At 55.7% G+C, this 15,635-nt stretch overlaps 6 protein-coding genes across 8 annotated transcripts; 5 read left to right on the forward strand and 1 right to left on the reverse strand.

The window, feature by feature from the left end:
- The first annotated feature begins 996 nt into the window (after positions 1-996).
- On the forward strand, positions 997-4,271 carry H310_03654. 2 transcript variants are annotated; one of them, XM_008867613.1, is made up of 7 exons: positions 997-1,403; positions 1,539-1,694; positions 1,744-1,974; positions 2,029-2,552; positions 2,613-2,748; positions 2,823-2,954; positions 3,013-4,271. In XM_008867613.1, exons 1-7 carry the CDS (start codon positions 1,257-1,259, stop codon positions 4,099-4,101), a joined length of 2,415 nt encoding a protein of 804 aa, XP_008865835.1. In that variant the 5' UTR covers positions 997-1,256; the 3' UTR covers positions 4,102-4,271. The 2 variants fall into 2 exon arrangements, with proteins under 2 accessions (XP_008865835.1, XP_008865834.1); XM_008867612.1 differs by having other exon boundaries at positions 1,744-2,552.
- A 519-nt stretch (positions 4,272-4,790) lies between these two features.
- Positions 4,791-5,673, forward strand: H310_03655 (hypothetical protein). Its single transcript, XM_008867614.1, has one exon. It carries the CDS (start codon positions 4,915-4,917, stop codon positions 5,653-5,655), a length of 741 nt encoding a protein of 246 aa, XP_008865836.1. The 5' UTR covers positions 4,791-4,914; the 3' UTR covers positions 5,656-5,673.
- Positions 5,674-8,248: 2,575 nt separating this feature from the next.
- Positions 8,249-9,019, forward strand: H310_03656 (hypothetical protein; the record flags this gene model as incomplete). The annotated part of the gene is made up of 1 exon (XM_008867615.1): positions 8,249-9,019. One exon carries the CDS (start codon positions 8,249-8,251, stop codon positions 9,017-9,019), a length of 771 nt encoding a protein of 256 aa, XP_008865837.1.
- Positions 9,020-9,392: 373 nt separating this feature from the next.
- On the forward strand, positions 9,393-10,453 carry H310_03657 (hypothetical protein). The gene has a single exon (XM_008867616.1). It carries the CDS (start codon positions 9,429-9,431, stop codon positions 10,410-10,412), a length of 984 nt encoding a protein of 327 aa, XP_008865838.1. The 5' UTR covers positions 9,393-9,428; the 3' UTR covers positions 10,413-10,453.
- Positions 10,454-11,170: 717 nt separating this feature from the next.
- On the forward strand, positions 11,171-12,836 carry H310_03658. 2 transcript variants are annotated; one of them, XM_008867618.1, is made up of 11 exons: positions 11,171-11,396; positions 11,452-11,528; positions 11,575-11,680; positions 11,726-11,795; positions 11,841-11,885; positions 11,941-12,016; positions 12,068-12,120; positions 12,207-12,264; positions 12,332-12,421; positions 12,476-12,565; positions 12,618-12,836. In XM_008867618.1, exons 1-11 carry the CDS (start codon positions 11,240-11,242, stop codon positions 12,792-12,794), a joined length of 999 nt encoding a protein of 332 aa, XP_008865840.1. In that variant the 5' UTR covers positions 11,171-11,239; the 3' UTR covers positions 12,795-12,836. The 2 variants fall into 2 exon arrangements, with proteins under 2 accessions (XP_008865840.1, XP_008865839.1); XM_008867617.1 differs by having other exon boundaries at positions 11,726-11,885.
- Positions 12,837-13,198: 362 nt separating this feature from the next.
- On the reverse strand, positions 13,199-15,603 carry H310_03659 (hypothetical protein). Its single transcript, XM_008867619.1, has 10 exons — positions 14,967-15,603; positions 14,812-14,904; positions 14,682-14,750; positions 14,538-14,637; positions 14,281-14,416; positions 14,181-14,213; positions 13,987-14,125; positions 13,827-13,901; positions 13,672-13,755; positions 13,199-13,605 (listed from the first exon to the last, which is right to left on the reverse strand). Exons 1-10 carry the CDS (start codon positions 15,582-15,584, stop codon positions 13,282-13,284), a joined length of 1,671 nt encoding a protein of 556 aa, XP_008865841.1. The 5' UTR covers positions 15,585-15,603; the 3' UTR covers positions 13,199-13,281.
- Between the last annotated feature and the right edge of the window lie 32 nt (positions 15,604-15,635).

The raw sequence follows: 15,635 nt of genomic DNA on the forward strand, positions 1-15,635 counted from the left end.
TATTACTGCCATCGTGTGAAACTCATTCCTGCTGACTGTCGCTTATTTTTGACGACAAAAAGTGAATGCATTTCATTGGTTAAAATTGCCCCTTCCATCTCGTGGTGTTTGGCGCAAAGCAAAGCCATGACACGCACGAGCATCTCCACAACGCGACGGTACGTCGTCGAACCCCAGTTGGAAGTGCGAAGCGGTCGTCTTGACGGTTCCGTGTGGTAACTTGGCCGTGTCCGGGCTGTCTTGCATCTGGTAATAACTTCACACTTGGTTGCATCGCCCACTTCACGTTCCATGCGTCGGGCTGAACTCATGGCGGAAATTTTGAGTGAGGGCAAACGCACCGAAATTATATACATACATCGAAGTATGCGTTTTGATCTGGAGGCGTTCAAGCCGCGAATGGGGCTGCTTCCAGTCGACGGTGGCAGTAATTCAATGCAGAGAAAGAATTGGGTTGTCAAGTGGAAATCTTCCCCTCGTGCATCGAGGGGTTCGAAAATAATGAATCCAATTCTGTTCCACGTGGATTCGCTTGATGAAACAGAACGTTTTATCCGCGTGGCTCAGTTGCAATACTCTGGTGTCGTCTTTTGACAGGTGTCAACTAGGGGATGCTCACAACCATATCTCCATCCTGTGGCCCCGCCAATGTCGCGCCTTCTCGTTTGTATCGACATGGTGGGTGAAACGTCATACAAACATTGTATATCAAAATTCAATTGATATTTTTGGTGTAGAATGTGCTGGCAACGTAATGTAAGATCGTGTATTCTTGGATGTACTATGTGAGGGAGGATGGCGTTTTTCTTCAGATAATACCGTTAAATAAATGGGGATGTTAAACTTGGCCAAAGTATCTCGTTGAATTCTATTATGGTTCGTTACTCTCTTTGCCATTTTTGGATGAAGGGGTTTGATTGGTCAAAATTTCAAATTTCAACCAATCATTGTAGCTTCCTCCCCGCCACCCACCCCTGTCGCTCATTCTTCGATTTCCCGGGTCGCTCGCAGACGTATTCCCCTCGCGCGCCACGCTCGCTCTCCCTGATTGTCCTTGTGTGCTTTGTTGGAATCCCCTTCCTCTTGGCTCCCTAGGCACATATACACATAGACACTCTCTAAATTGTTTGTGAGCTGCTGTGCTGTCGACATTGGCCTGCTGCATCTTTCGTACGGAAGATATCGCATAACACATCTGCCATCACCACAAGACCAATCGTCATAACGCTGTTCGAGACTAAACAGCTTGAGATCACATGATGGCATTGGAAACAAAGATGACGCCAAACTTCTCCAATTTGTTGCAAACCCAACACCGTGGATACGCCCAAATGCTTCAAACATTCGATGGACGTGTGCAGGAGCACGAGGCGCTCACTGGGGTGCATCCCATAACCGGCAAGGTACGCTACCTACATCATGACACGATTCGAGATATGTTCCCGGCATTATTGAACCCGTGTATTTCATCGTCCTTCCCAAGTAAATATGGGATGGTGCTCGGAATCGCCACATTAACGACCTTTTGTCACGATCAGACTACCAACAAACGCAAGCGGGGCGAGACTTCGATGGTGGGCTCGCCCATGAACGCATTCGAAGAAACATTGATTGCATGTTGCGACGCCTCAAACGTCCTACGCGACAATGTCGCAACGGAGCGCTTCTTGCCACTCCTGAATCAAGCCAAGACGGTGTGTAAAATCGCATGCTCGCTCGCACATCGCTCATAGTTTCGTGTAGGAATCGGACCAAGCCAAGCTCTTGTGTGTCCTCGCCGCGACCGCGAAGGTGCCCGAACGCTTGAGTTCCGTGGACCAGTTTGAATCGTTTGGCGGTGTCAAGGTGGCGCGGCAGTGGCTGGACAAAGCCGTGTCGTACCGTCAAACGTCGCTGCTGCATTTCATTTTGGTGACGCTCAAGGAGCTTCCACTGCAGCTGTCAAGCATCACGGACGCCAAAATCAACGAGCCGGTAGTGCAACTCCGCAAAACTGCGACGAATGAGCACGTGAAGCGCGCTGCGCAGGACTTGCTCAAACACTGGAAGACTACGTTTACCGAAAAACCTGCGCCCATCGCGAAAGAGTCGACAAGCCCTCCATCGAAGGGCGGGGCTAAGGCGAAGGCTGCCGCGGGTGGCGGCGACCTCCTCGGCAAGCTCTTGCTGAAAAAGCAAGAGGCAAATAAAGTGATCAACAAACCAAAAGACTCGTTTGTGACGAAAATGGTACAAAACTCCCAGCAATTGAAAAAAGACGCCGCTGCGGCGGCGGCAGCGGCCCCCGCCGTGTCGTCGCCTGTCGCACTGCCCACGATCGCCCGCTTCGACCAAGTACAAAGCCAGCTGCCATCCGCGGCCCCCAGCAGCCGTCGCATCAAGTGGGCCGACGAACACGGCTCAGAACTGACCAAAATCAAGTTGATCGAGTCGTGGCGTGACCTTATCATGCACAACGAGAAGGATGACCCGTCAAGCCCCATGGTCACCGGCGGCACATTCAAAGATGCAAAACTGCGCGAACACGCCAACGAGAAATTTGCTCTTCAAAAGTACGTTCCTACGACGATTATGCCATTCGTAGCTGTGGTTCACGCGACGGTGCTCTGTAGCAAGCACAAGGAAGAGTCGTCGAGGAGCCGGGCGGTCGCAATACCGACAGTGTCATGGCGCACACCCCCGACATTGCAGCTCCCTGAAGGTGTTACACCCCGATTCACTGAAGAGACCAACGAAACCATGGCCCAGGTATGCCCGACGTTTAGGATGGTGTGCACGTTGATTGTCCAGTCCATACTGAATTCGTGTATTTACTGCTCTAGACAAACCGCACGCGAAAAGACATGGAGTGGATGATCCTGGGCGACGAAGTGCCGCCTCCGAACCCCCAAGAGTGGGTCCGTACGCCAGCAGAACTTTCACTTGGCCCCACCGCCACCATTCCTCTCTCAGACGTAAGTTGTTGCTGCGGTGGATGGCACGTTTTATCTCACGTGGATGTTTGTTGTGTAGCCCAACGAGATGCCCCAGCCGGTTGCTTCCCCCCCTTCGGTGGTGTCATCGATTCAAAGCGCCAACGAAGCGTCCCTTCTTCAGGCACTTGGGCCCCTAGAAAAGTCGACGCTGTCTCTCCTCTCGTCTGCCAGTGACGTCGCGATGACCCAAGTCTTCGCCGAAGCCCAACGCAATGGCCGTCGCATCTCGGACGCTCGGGTGGTGGACATTTTGAACCAATATCGACGAGGCACGCCACCGCTCTTATCCAACCCCCCACCGCACAATGCATCAAGACTACCCCCGAACGCATCGGCGCCGCCGCACGTGTCGGCTCCCAGCCAGTTGAATGCACCGCCTCTTTTGTCAAATCCTGGGTATGTGGGCGGTCGGGACGGCCCAAGTGGCCCACCACCTTATGGAGGCAATGGTGGAGGTGGCTACGGACCGCCATCTTCTTCCAACTCTGGAGGCGGGGGCTATGGACCCCCTGGTGCCAACAACAATGGATTCAATACCCCCAATTCCGGTGCGCCATTTAATGGCCCGTATAAGCCCCCGCCTTCCACTTACGGCGCCCCTCCCCCACAGTCGTTCAACGCCCCGAACAATGGCTACAACGCTCCCCATGGTGGCGGATACGGTGGATACCAAGATCGGGGGGCGCGAGATAGCGGCTACTTGGGCGAAGGCTATGGCTATGGTGCTGGCGGTGGTTACCCAGACGAACACCGGTACAGCGACCCGAGTCAACGGTACGCTGACGACGGTCCCCGATTCAACAAGCGCAATCCACACGAGAGTGGAATGCCAGACATGTCATACCCGTCGAAACGCCCTGCATTTGCCCTTCCTCATGGTGGCGGCGGTGGTCCTGGCAGCTACAAGTACAAGCAAGTGCCGTGCATCTACTTCAACTCCCCCGCTGGGTGCGGAAAGGGTGAGGCGTGTACATTTATCCACGATGAAGATGCCCGTGGGGCTGGGGGAGTGGCGGCGTCGAAATATGCCCCACGTGGTGGCCACGGTCCCCCTCCCTTTAAGGGGGGAGGTCCCAAGCCGAACTACTACGGAGGAGGCGGCGGCCGCGGCGGCGCGTTCCGATGAGTTGTCGAGTTTCCGTGCTATTTAACTGTCCAAATTTAGACTAGTGGATCCATTGCACGACATACGGAAACGCCGAAATTCAACAAAAACAAGAAAAATGATACATTTGTCGACTTGGTTTATACTCTGATTTGTATTGGAACGATGTTCACACTAATATAATATATTCAAGTTAACAACATTCCTTCGCCTCGCAGCCAACATTCCACATGCAAGAAAAAAGTCTGGCCAAAAATATTGCATTCTTTTCTCCAACCTCAGAGCAAGACTTAAATGGACTCGCACTTCAACAAGTCCATTCTTCTGCTTGGGCGAAAATCTCTTCAAGTACGAATTCCTTCTAAGTCCTGCACTAGCTTGGCGGAGGCCCTTCGAGGATTTTCAAATTTCCCCCTTTCTCCATGCAACATCTGTGGTGTAGAACGTTCCTGCACTGTTCTTGAGCGAATCCAACGCCGCGCATCGTTCCTTCTGACATAATATTGGCGCTGCCTCTACGGGCCAAATTCCCGTCTGTGGAGGTCTATCCATACCAGTCCGACGGAGCGGCTGTTGACGGGAGCAGGGCATGATGCTTACCCCAGCCGCATGATGGTGCCACCCCTGCATCAATGTCCTGGGGGAGATTGCGAGGTCGTCAAGCCCCCCCCCGTCGAATCCGTGCCGAGAGCCCTGAGTCTGATATTGTACTGGATGCGAAGGTGGGCCATTATTACTCACATGCGCCAGCCACCAACTCGACACCGCTAGTTTGAATTCGTTCCTGTCAACGCCAGCAAAGACGCCTCGAGGTCGGTGACGGCGCCACTTGCCATGATGAATCCAAGCCACATTAGCATGCGCCACCTCTTGTCGTTCCACGTGACCGATGACGAAGTTGCTCCCGAACACAGCACCGTGCTGGAGTGGTCGAAGCCGACGGTACTACCCCCGCTCGTCCATGCGATCTCAACCAGCCCGACACATTCGACGTCGTCGGACCACATGCCCCTCGATTCGATGCGACTTTCCACTAGCTTGAGGAATTCTTTTCGGAAAACGTGCATCGAGCCAGCATGCAGTCGCGTTCCGCGCTCCCGCGGTCTCTGCAAGCGCCACGGTGGGGGTAAACCTTGCTCTGTCCTCGGTTGTTCAAAAGAAGCGCACAATGGTGACTATTGCTTTGGCCACGGTGGCGGCAAATGCTGCAAAGTGGACAGTTGTCCCAATGCAGCTCAATCGCAAGGTCTGTGCAAGGCCCACGGTGGGGGCGCCAGGTGCAAGTACGAGAATTGCGATAAAAGCAGTCAGGGGGGCGGATATTGCCGCGCGCATGGCGGGGGCAAGCGGTGCCTAGAGCCTGGATGTACAAAAGGAGCTCAGCGGGGCAACCGCTGTGCCAAGCACGGGGGATGCCGCCTGTGCACTGTTCAAGGATGCACCCGCACTGACCGAGGCGGAGGAGTGTGCGAAACCCATCGCCCAGACAAGATCTGCATCGTCGACGGCTGCAAACGGCTCGGCAAGACACTCGGCATGTGCACAGTGCACAATCGATTAGCTCGTGTATCATAAACCTTGTGCTGGTTCCATCTTTACGTTTTGAGGCGTTGTGGGTCTCGACAGTGAGCTGCTGGGCGATGCGCGATGATGATCAAAGGAACGACCAAGCTGTGCCAGCGAGACGACGACTATGCCCCGCACCACCGCTACACGGCAATACCATTGCGCATGAGTGACGACGACAGCAACGGCTACACATGCCCAACAGTTCTTTCTCTCTGCGATGGGCTCGTGCCAGCATGTTCGTGATTGTTGTGTGAACACATCGGCGACAAATTCGATATGGCGAGTCTGCCTGAAGAGCATGTTGTCGCTAGAGGACTACACAACTGGCGACGGCAGTGCCAATGTCCAGCCAAAGCAACTAGAGAATTCGCCCTCCCAATAACGCAACGTCACGGCGACACGGGAGAACCCCGGAAACGGCTCGCTTCGTGGTACATCCACCTCGAGTCCGTCGAAAGTTGTGGTCGCGACAGTCGGACAAGCAGCAATGTTGGGAGCGCCAACGACGAAGAAAGTGATGACGTCAGGTATCTGCCATCTCATGGCATCAAACGTGCCAGAGCAGACAAACTCTTGCCCCCAGGAGCAGTCGATGCGACCACGTGTCATCGGGGGCACGGGCGCCACTTGGCTCCAGGCCGCTGGCACGAAGTGATGCAGCATGCCCTCGTTTTGACGGCGTTTGTTACCTCGGCGCACGCAAGGACGACAAGTTGTAATGGGCAGGTACGTCGAAGGAGCACCGGAGCTGCCGCAGGTGAGGGTTGTCACGTGGACATCCACAAGACACGTCGCACCTGACAGCCGTCGCAGCGAGCAAAGACACCAACTTGTGGCAGCTTAATGTTCGGTCGTCGCCTCCAATGCACGCTTGAGTTGCATGAGTTCCAACTTGAAATACCGGCGAAGTACCAATCCTTGAACGGGCAACGGAACGTCAAATGTGCTTGGGCTGTCTCCTTCACCAAGAAATAGTTGCGGGGTGGGGATTTCGTCGGTGTAGTCGCCAGGCGCGGCGTACATATTCGCATTGTTGGCACCACATTCCACCGCCGCTGATTATTCCACCGCACTCCATTCAACATGCTGCAGTCGCATCAAAGCGATCGCGTTGGTGTGGACGTAGATATCGGCGATAGTGCGATCCAAAGCGTGCCACACGGTGCGGCGCTGTTGCTGCCATGTGGAGATGATTTGAACGCACAAAGCTGTCGTGGGTCGCCCCTTCGACACGACTTGCCCAACATACAGGACGAGCACGAGAAAAGCATGGGGAGGGCATGCTGCTCTTCATCTCGATCAAAGATAACCATGCAATATCCAAAGACATCACGATATCAACTGGGGAATTATTGCCCTCCCCCCACCGTCCATCCACGACCAGTCGGCGACTTCTCACAGCTTCATATTGCACGGTGGGCACATGCCATGGCACTCCACCGCTCGTTGTCCGCATCCCGTTTTTGTGACTGACACACCGCGACGAGAATGTGGCGCGTACTACGTCCGCATTGCACGAAAACGCTGTACACGACGGCTGTGTTTTGTCATTCTCCCCATTGCACCCCAACTGGCAAAAGGCAGGTTGGACCCCACAAATTCCATCTCCACAACCTTCCACTGCGCCACCACGACAGGCAGCAAGCGGCGTCGCAGCGGCAGCATTTGCTCGCAACAAGATCCGATTGGCATGGCCATCATGCAAGGCTCGACTGGTGTGCGGTTTTCGCAACGTCCGTCCATCTTTCGTCCCGGTCCAACTTCGAACTGGTTTCCTGGGCGTCGCGGTGCACGCCGCCCTTGTCTTCTTTGGGTCGATTCGTGGTTGGCAGAGTGGAAGCGTTCATGACGACCGTAAGCAATGGTTCGATGTGGACACCAGAACATTACATCCACCTGGCAGGGCGCACGTGTCGTTTTTTCGCTGGCATGTCGCGTCCTCCAGTTTAATCCCTCCAAAAATGCATCCACGCGCCTTGCTGGCTGGCCTCGAGCTCTCCTTCGCATAGAACCAGGCATCCCGAGGCGGCTTCCGATTCCACGTGACCCGCTTCACTTCGTACGTTCGAACTTGTGTCTCGCTCGAGCCGCTCGTCCCGACGCCAGTGTGCAACACGGCGATGTCTGTCGCGTAAGCCTTTCCAGTTCGCACATCTCTCGATGGACACCATCTGGACCACCACGGACGTAGACCGTGGGGCTGCCTCCGCGGCGGCTCTGGGACATGATGTAGAGCCCAAAACCCAATGGGGACGCAATTTATGTGACAGCGCTCGCCTCTCGACGCGTGATAACTCTGAGAGGGGGGCGTTCGTGCAAGCCCACGCAGCGATATGGCGTACGGCACGAGGTGTTCGCGGGAGTTGCTTGGCGCCGGCACTCTTTCATACGGTGGATAGCACGGCTTGAGCAATCTGGCAGCGCCCTTCCAACGGACGCTCGCCACGAAGCCGACACGAAAGATGTGTGTCGACGTAGCTGGCTGGTACATGGGATCCATGGTAGCACATATGGTGGTCAATGTAATGCCATCTGAAGCACGGGGGGCTGCGCAAGAGTCCGTCATAGTTCAAAGTACTCGGTTGTGCCAACGTCCATCATGATCTCCACTACTGCGTTGGACCACATCGAGCCGATCCCGTTCTCGTCGATGCCGTTCCCTCTCTTGGACGAAGCGGACCTGGCCGTCTTTCACGACATGGACTCGTTTGAATTTGACTTGAAAACCGAGGCGACGTCCACCCGCACCGCCAATTTGAACGAACTTGGCCAACAAGGCCCCGGCCCCCTCCGCACAACCGTGCAATCGTCTGGCAGGAAACTGTGCAACATGGACGGCTGCAGCCGCGTCGTTCGGTCCCGTGGGTTCTGTAAAAAGCACGGCGGCGGCAAGCCGTGTGCCATCCCCGACTGCATCAAGGAAGCGCACAACAGCAACTATTGCATTGGCCATGGAGGCGGCAAGTGCTGCAAAGTCGACCAGTGCGCCAATGCCGCGCAATCGCAAGGTCTTTGTAAGGCGCACGGTGGCGGCGCGCGGTGTAAATTCAATGGCTGTGACAAGAGCAGCCAAGGAGGTGGGTTTTGCCGTACTCACGGGGGGGGCAAGCGGTGCTCGGAGCCGGGATGCACCAAGGGCGCCCAGAGGCGGGACCGATGTGCCAAGCATGGTGGCTGCCGCGAGTGCTCGGTGGCAGGCTGTGCCCGGACGGACCGTGGCGGAGGCCTCTGCGAAGTCCATCGACAGGACATGACGTGCACTGTCAAAGGCTGCAAACGCCTTGGAAAGACCATGGGCGTGTGCACTGTGCATGCACGGCAGGCACTAGTCGGCGGCGGTCTGTTGACGCAACGATTCACTCCTATTTAACACAAACTTCGTTTGCCCTCCTGTTCACCATCGTGTTCCCCGTGGGCGTAGTCTTTGCCACTAGTGATGTTGGCACGCACGCTGGAGAATTGCCAACCTGACAAGGACGGAGCTCCACCTGAGCAGTACACTCTCCAACAGTCGCTACGACTACCGATGACATCTGCTTCGTTCAACTTAAGCGGCGTTGACTAGTAATCCATCCCGGTGACACGTGCAAGCTCAAACGGCAGGTCCCCCGTAGTATGGACCACCCACCCCGCTGCGATATGTAACTTTTCGCATCCTCTCCGCAGATCGCTGCGACCGTCCACATGAACCCACTAGTATATTCCCCCAGATGGGGGATTTTGCACATGTCCCGACGACCATCGTGCCCTCACTTCTACATGTGGCAGAATTCTTCCACATGATCGCGGTAAAACACGCGTGGATCGGTTGTCGAGACATTTCATCCAGCTCTTTCCAACGTTTGGGGATCAAGTCGGCAGCCATTGTGCTATTTCATTTACGCCATTCCTCCGTCATGCACGCTTCGTCCACGGAACCACTGCCGTACGCTGCCACGTCGACCCCGACGGCGATCGCGTCGCTGCTCGACGACGTCGACCTGTTTGGCTTGCACGGCCTCGAGCCCCTCAGCGCCGTCACACTCGATCAAGTGCTGTCGGAAGTCGACATGACGGCGTCCGACCTGCTCAAGTTTACCTATTCCGAACCATTCAAGCCAAAGTTGGACTGCCACGATAAAACCCTCCCTCTTGTCCAGCTCACGGCGTACGACTCGTCGGGGGCCCAAGTCAAATTTGAAACCCTCTCGACTCGGTCCACCACCTCGGCCGACTCTTGGAGCTCCCGACGCAAATTGTGTTCGACGGAAGGGTGCGGGCGCGTCGTGCGATCGCGGGGCTATTGCAAGAAACATGGCGGTGGCAAGCCATGCATGATGGAAGGTTGTCGAAAGGAAGCCCAAAACGGAAGCTTTTGTATCGGCCACGGCGGGGGCAAGTGCTGCAAAGTCGACGACTGTGCCAATGCCGCGCAGTCCCAAGGACTGTGTAAAGCACACGGTGGAGGCGCCCGCTGCAAACACTACGGGTGCAAGAAGAGCAGCCAAGGGGGCGGCTTTTGCCGAGCTCATGGAGGTGGGAAACGATGCATGGAGCCCGGATGTACCAAAGGGGCCCAGCGGGGAGATCGTTGTGCCAAACATGGGGGGTGCAGATCGTGCTCTGTTCAGGGGTGCGGTCGCACGGACCGTGGGGGCGGGCTTTGCGAAATCCACCGACAGGACATGACATGCAGCGTCGACGGGTGTAAACGCCTTGGGAAGACGCTCGGAATGTGCACAGTGCATGTTCGCCAAGTTCGCAACTCGACGGGAGCCCCATAGCCATGTATTTGTGCAAAAACTTCAGTTCTTATTTATCGTCCTCGCGAGTATTCCAGTTTTGTTAGATATGTTTTCGACGACGCTGGCGCGAGTCCACTTGGTTCAGCTGATCGGATTGCGCCACGTACAGCTGTACGTTTGGCGGCAAAGGGGGTTCGTACATCTGACCTGCCCGGCTTCTACTCGAACTGTAAAACACTCCATGTTGCTGGACTACACTGTAGCTGGTGGGGCACTGACCGGTTTGGCCATGAATGCCTTGATCGTTGCGACATTGACAGGGTCGTTATCTGAACTGAAATGGAAGCGTTCATGTCATCATGATGCATGACGTCTTGGACCTGCGTAGCCATCGCCCTCGTGCAAACGCCTCCGATGCAATCGAACGAGGTAACATGGACGACGAGGTGGAGCAAGATCGTTGACCGCAGCAGTAATATCTTGTTGTGCGCATCGACCCAATTCACTCTGACAAGGCGCATGCCGTGTGAAGGATGCCTCACGCGGCCATGGCTGGTCATGCAACTGGGCTCGTTCACTCTCCATTGCCAAATCCCAAGCGATTGTTCAATGTAGCGATGTTAATCAGGACGTGGAAGCGCTGCATGCTCGTGTGTATGGGCCATGCCATCCCTGCCGCCGACATCTTGCCGCGTCAGGCGACATGGGACATGGGCACACAGCTTCAAGTTGGGGCCAACCGGATATCCGGATACGGAAGCTTGGGGAATCAAATATCGATGGGATAGCAAAGACATCAAGTTTGAGAGGTTAACGCCCTCGTGACGCAGAGCGGCGGATGCTTCGCGGTGTTGTGGCGACACTTCATGATGAACAACAACGACGAGCTTGACGGCGCAGAGGCCGCCACCACCACATCAGATTTCCAACAGCCGGAGGCCAAAGGACAATGTGCTGCGACCGCCAAGTCCTGGACGATCCATGACTTCGACATTGGACGCTCCCTTGGACGTGGCAAGTTTGGTACGACGAACGCGAGTCGACCTCTCGATGGCGTGAATCCTGATGGGACGCGTAGGACAAGTGTACTTGGCTCGAGAAAAGGCTTCCAGGCGCATCCTTGCGATCAAGACTCTCGAGAAAGAGCAACTTCGAGTACGTGCAGCGAGTCACCAAGTACAAGTGATGATGTCGTGGACAGGTGGGCGGCGTCGTGCAGCAGTTGCGGCGGGAGGTTGAAATTCATTCGCGCATTCGCCATAAGAACATTCTACCTCTCTACGCTACGTTCCAGGATGATGCCAGAGGTAGCACGACCCTCTTCTCGACCTCGTTCTGATCGCGCCGTCCAGTGTACCTCGTGTTGCGGTATGCCCCTCGCGGCGACCTCTTCACAGCCTTGCACAATGCTCCGAGCGGCCGGTGCTCCCTTCGTCGTCTGGCGATCGCTTCATTGGTCTGTCGTAGGTTTGACGAGCGGTCGTCTGCCAGGATCATCCAGCAGCTCATCGAGTAGGGTTTCCAGTGGCTTGCATCCTGGTGCCCCTGACGCTGTAACATTGCACAGAGCCATCATGACGTGCCACCAACACAACGTGGTCCATCGAGACATCAAGCCAGAGAACATCCTCCTCGACAACGACGTACCGTTCACCTCTTGTCGAGCCCACTCGATCATGCCAAATATGGTGTAGAACGAAATTCTCTTGGCCGACTTTGGGTGGTCCGCTGCCAACGTGAATGCAACGTACGTTCGGGTTCCGCTGCGCCGTTCCTGCCAAGCCATCACGCCGTCATGCCGCTGCTTCTAACGTCTTTTCGCCATGCTTGTAGCAACCGCCGCCAAACCCTGTGCGGAACTCTGGACTACCTATCCCCCGAAATGCTGAATGTACCGTGCTGAGCTTCGCATGCTGCATCAGTCGAGTCCTCCGCTCATGTGCGTGGATTCATTCCAGGGGTGCACATACGACGCATCGGTTGACATTTGGGCGATTGGCGTTCTGCTCTTTGAGCTGCTCGTGGGGAAGCCTGCGTTTGAAGCGCAGGTGGGTGGGCGTCTGCTGTGGTGGCACACTTCTTGCTCACGTGGGCTCGTGCAGGATCAGTCGAAAACGTCCGACTTGATTGTGAATGCAAGGTTTCGTGTGCCGCTGTTTGTGTCGGAAGGCGCGCGCGACCTCATCAAACGGGTGCGTTGTCGCCAGCATGCTGTCGTGGTACGAGCTCATGGCGAATGCGCAGTTCTTGAGGAAAGACCCTGCCTCGCGCATCACGTTGCAGGAAGCTTTGCGGCACCCGTGGCTCGTTCGAAATTGCCAAGTCAACGTGCCAAAACCCACAAGTCGCTCGTCGGCTTTGCGTGGAGCAACGGCGTCGCGTCCGTCCAGTGGATCCACGGGCTCCCGCCGAACGACTTGACTTGGCCAGCTAACCAGGAATGCACGTATTCCCATGTGCTCATCCAGTCGATCCCGACCAATTCGGTGAGAACGGGAGTGCGCAGGTCGCTATCTACGACCGACGCGACTCCAACACTGCCGCATCGTCCATTGGAGCGGAGAGGCATACACCAGTCACTCGTGGAGACGTGTAGCATGCTTGACAACATGGGAAGTCGACATTGGTTGGTGCTTCTCTGCCAAGCGCACGAACGGCGCAACCTGTCCAGGCGATTCCATCTGTGCCGTCGCATCATCATGCGTTTGGCTTTACGACGGCGGGCAGTTCGCTTCGTTTGGATGGAATACGATACGAGAGAATCGCGATGCACATCATGGCCAGGGTCGACGATGGAAAAGGGCCGAGTCCTGATGCGGACCCACTTGGCAAAACGGTTGCTGGCAGCGCCGCGTTGGCTCTGTCATGCAGCACTCAAGACGATGTATTACGTGCCGACGTCTCTGCGCTACTTGTACTTCCAGCTGAGGTTGATGCCGCGTTCTCGAAAGTATCGCAGGACGAGGCGGTAAACGCCAATGGGGAACAAAACGCAGCCCGCCACGACCGCGTAAAACAAGTAATCGACGTCTTGCAAGTACGAGTTCAGGTTCATCCCGAACGTGCCAACAACAAAGGTCGGCACCGTGATCAGCGTCGTCCACAGCGTCAATGTCAGATTCACCATGAGCAAGTAGTTTCGCTTGGCGTCGAGCTTGAGCATGGCGATCGTGCGGGTGTTTTGTAGGTTCTCCAGCATCAGCGCTATCTGCGTTTGCGTGTCGTAAATGTCCTGCAAAGTTTCCCCCAGAGCAGCTCGTTGTCAACGCCAGCCATCGTCGCAAACGACGTGTCGTACCTGGAGGTAGACTTCGATCAGCGATTCCAAGTCCTCCGAATCAAAGCTAAACAAGTCGTGCGCGAGCCACGGATCACGATAGAGCTACGTCAGCATGAAAACGACGGACGAGGCGTGGCAACTCCACAAGCATCAACCGAGGGCAGTCGTTGTACCTTGGTCAAGTGCATCATGCGCAGGTCTTCTTCATTTTCCAATATGTCGACAAACGCTTTGCGCATCCCGGTGACCTACACCACGGTGGTCGTTGAGAACGACATGTTTTGCACGTTTCTGCATTTGTCGGCGATCGTATGCATCCTCCGGCCAGCGTACCCGCGTGTTGAGCTCGTCCATGGTGTTCTTGGTCGATCGCAGCCGCTCCAACTCGCCCGCCAACGTCGCATCCTGTGATATCTTCTCCACGGCCGCCTTCGCGACGGGCAGAACCCGCGCCGCGTCCTTTGCCAACGCGCTGCAAGTAGATGTGGAGCTCGTCCACCCCATGCACGATTGATCCCAAGTCTTACGTGCACAACGTGGCCAAGATCGCCTCCAGCGCCCTATCGTTTATCCACGGCATGGGCTCCACGAGGATTGCGACCACATGATGCGCTGGTTTTCGCGTACGTGAACTCAAAGCCGTGCAATGCGCACTCGTCGAGATGGTCCTTGAAGTTCGCCTCCAGTTCGGGAATGAGATCGTTGGCACCATCTTGCAAGAACACGACGCATGCGTCGCGAGTGATCACGGCACGAATAGGGTCTATCGCACCACCATCCTCAAGTCACGCCATTTCGAGACATGCTGCACGACCCCACGCGATGTTGCATGCAGGGAGAGGCGAATAAGGGCAAAGCTATGCCTTGTTGGCCCACAGACGGACCTGCATTGACGAGGATGCCTTGACAGCGGACGGTAATGCTGGGTTTGTTGCCGATGGCAAATGCATTGTCAAGTTTTCGAATGTCCCGCATGTGGACATTCTACAGCACACGTAATTTTACGTTTTCGAGCAATCCCAACGCACCGGAATCGACACGATCCCTTTGTCCGTGCGCGACGGCTGCGGCGTGGCTGGAAGTTCCGGTACGTGGACCTGTATCGACATATCGTCTCAGTTGAGAGCGCGAGAGATGCGACAGAATACATGCAGTTACCATGGTGGCCGCGGCATCTTGCACCATTTTCAACGCTTCATGGCGGGTCATGGCTTGGTACGTAGCATTCCCAGTGGTGTCAAAGCGCAGTGTCTACGTGCTGAGGTGAGTTGTCCACAGCTGCTCCTTGCTGACGAGGTTGAGAATGTGCTGACCAAGGGCTTGCCACCAAGCATGGGGATTCCATGTTCGAGCTTTTCTTTTCGGGGAATGGACTTCCGAGGTGGCGGGGGAAAGGAAGAGCTGTCTCCTGATGGAGGTCCGCCAACGACTTGATTGGCTTCCGCCAGAAGCAGATCGGGGTCAGCTGTAGCGTCATCCAAGGCTGGGAGAAGCTCGAGGGGACGCCTTTCATCCTTGATGGAAAATTTTGAAACTTTTAGTGGTCCAACGATCTGGTCTCGATGGAAAAACGGGTTCAGTACGGCGCGCAGTCGAGGTGGCCAGGAGCTGGTCCAGTCGAGCCAACCGTCGCTTGATGTCTTGTGTGACTTGAGGTACCAATGTCGGCTACCGATCGAATTGACACTCTCACAAGTCATCCGCGAGATGACTGAGCTCGATGGCGCAAGAAGCACCTTCGCCCGAATCAGGTCGGAGAATGCGACCACCGACTGCATTCGATAGGGACGCTGTGCCAATAGAGATGAGCCACACGCCAATGCAATGCGTGCCTTCGACACTTGAAGAAGCGGTGATGCGTGCTGAAATGCACCCCTGTGAGTCAAGAACGCTGCCGTTGGCCGCATCGACATCGTTGCCGATCGCATCATGGCAAATCTTGTGAATGCGTTGACTCGAAACAGAACATGCACATTCTAGCC

Source organism: Aphanomyces invadans, assembly GCF_000520115.1.
Source record: "Aphanomyces invadans strain NJM9701 unplaced genomic scaffold supercont1.5, whole genome shotgun sequence".
NCBI classification, from domain to species: Eukaryota; Oomycota; class Saprolegniomycetes; order Saprolegniales; family Verrucalvaceae; genus Aphanomyces; species Aphanomyces invadans.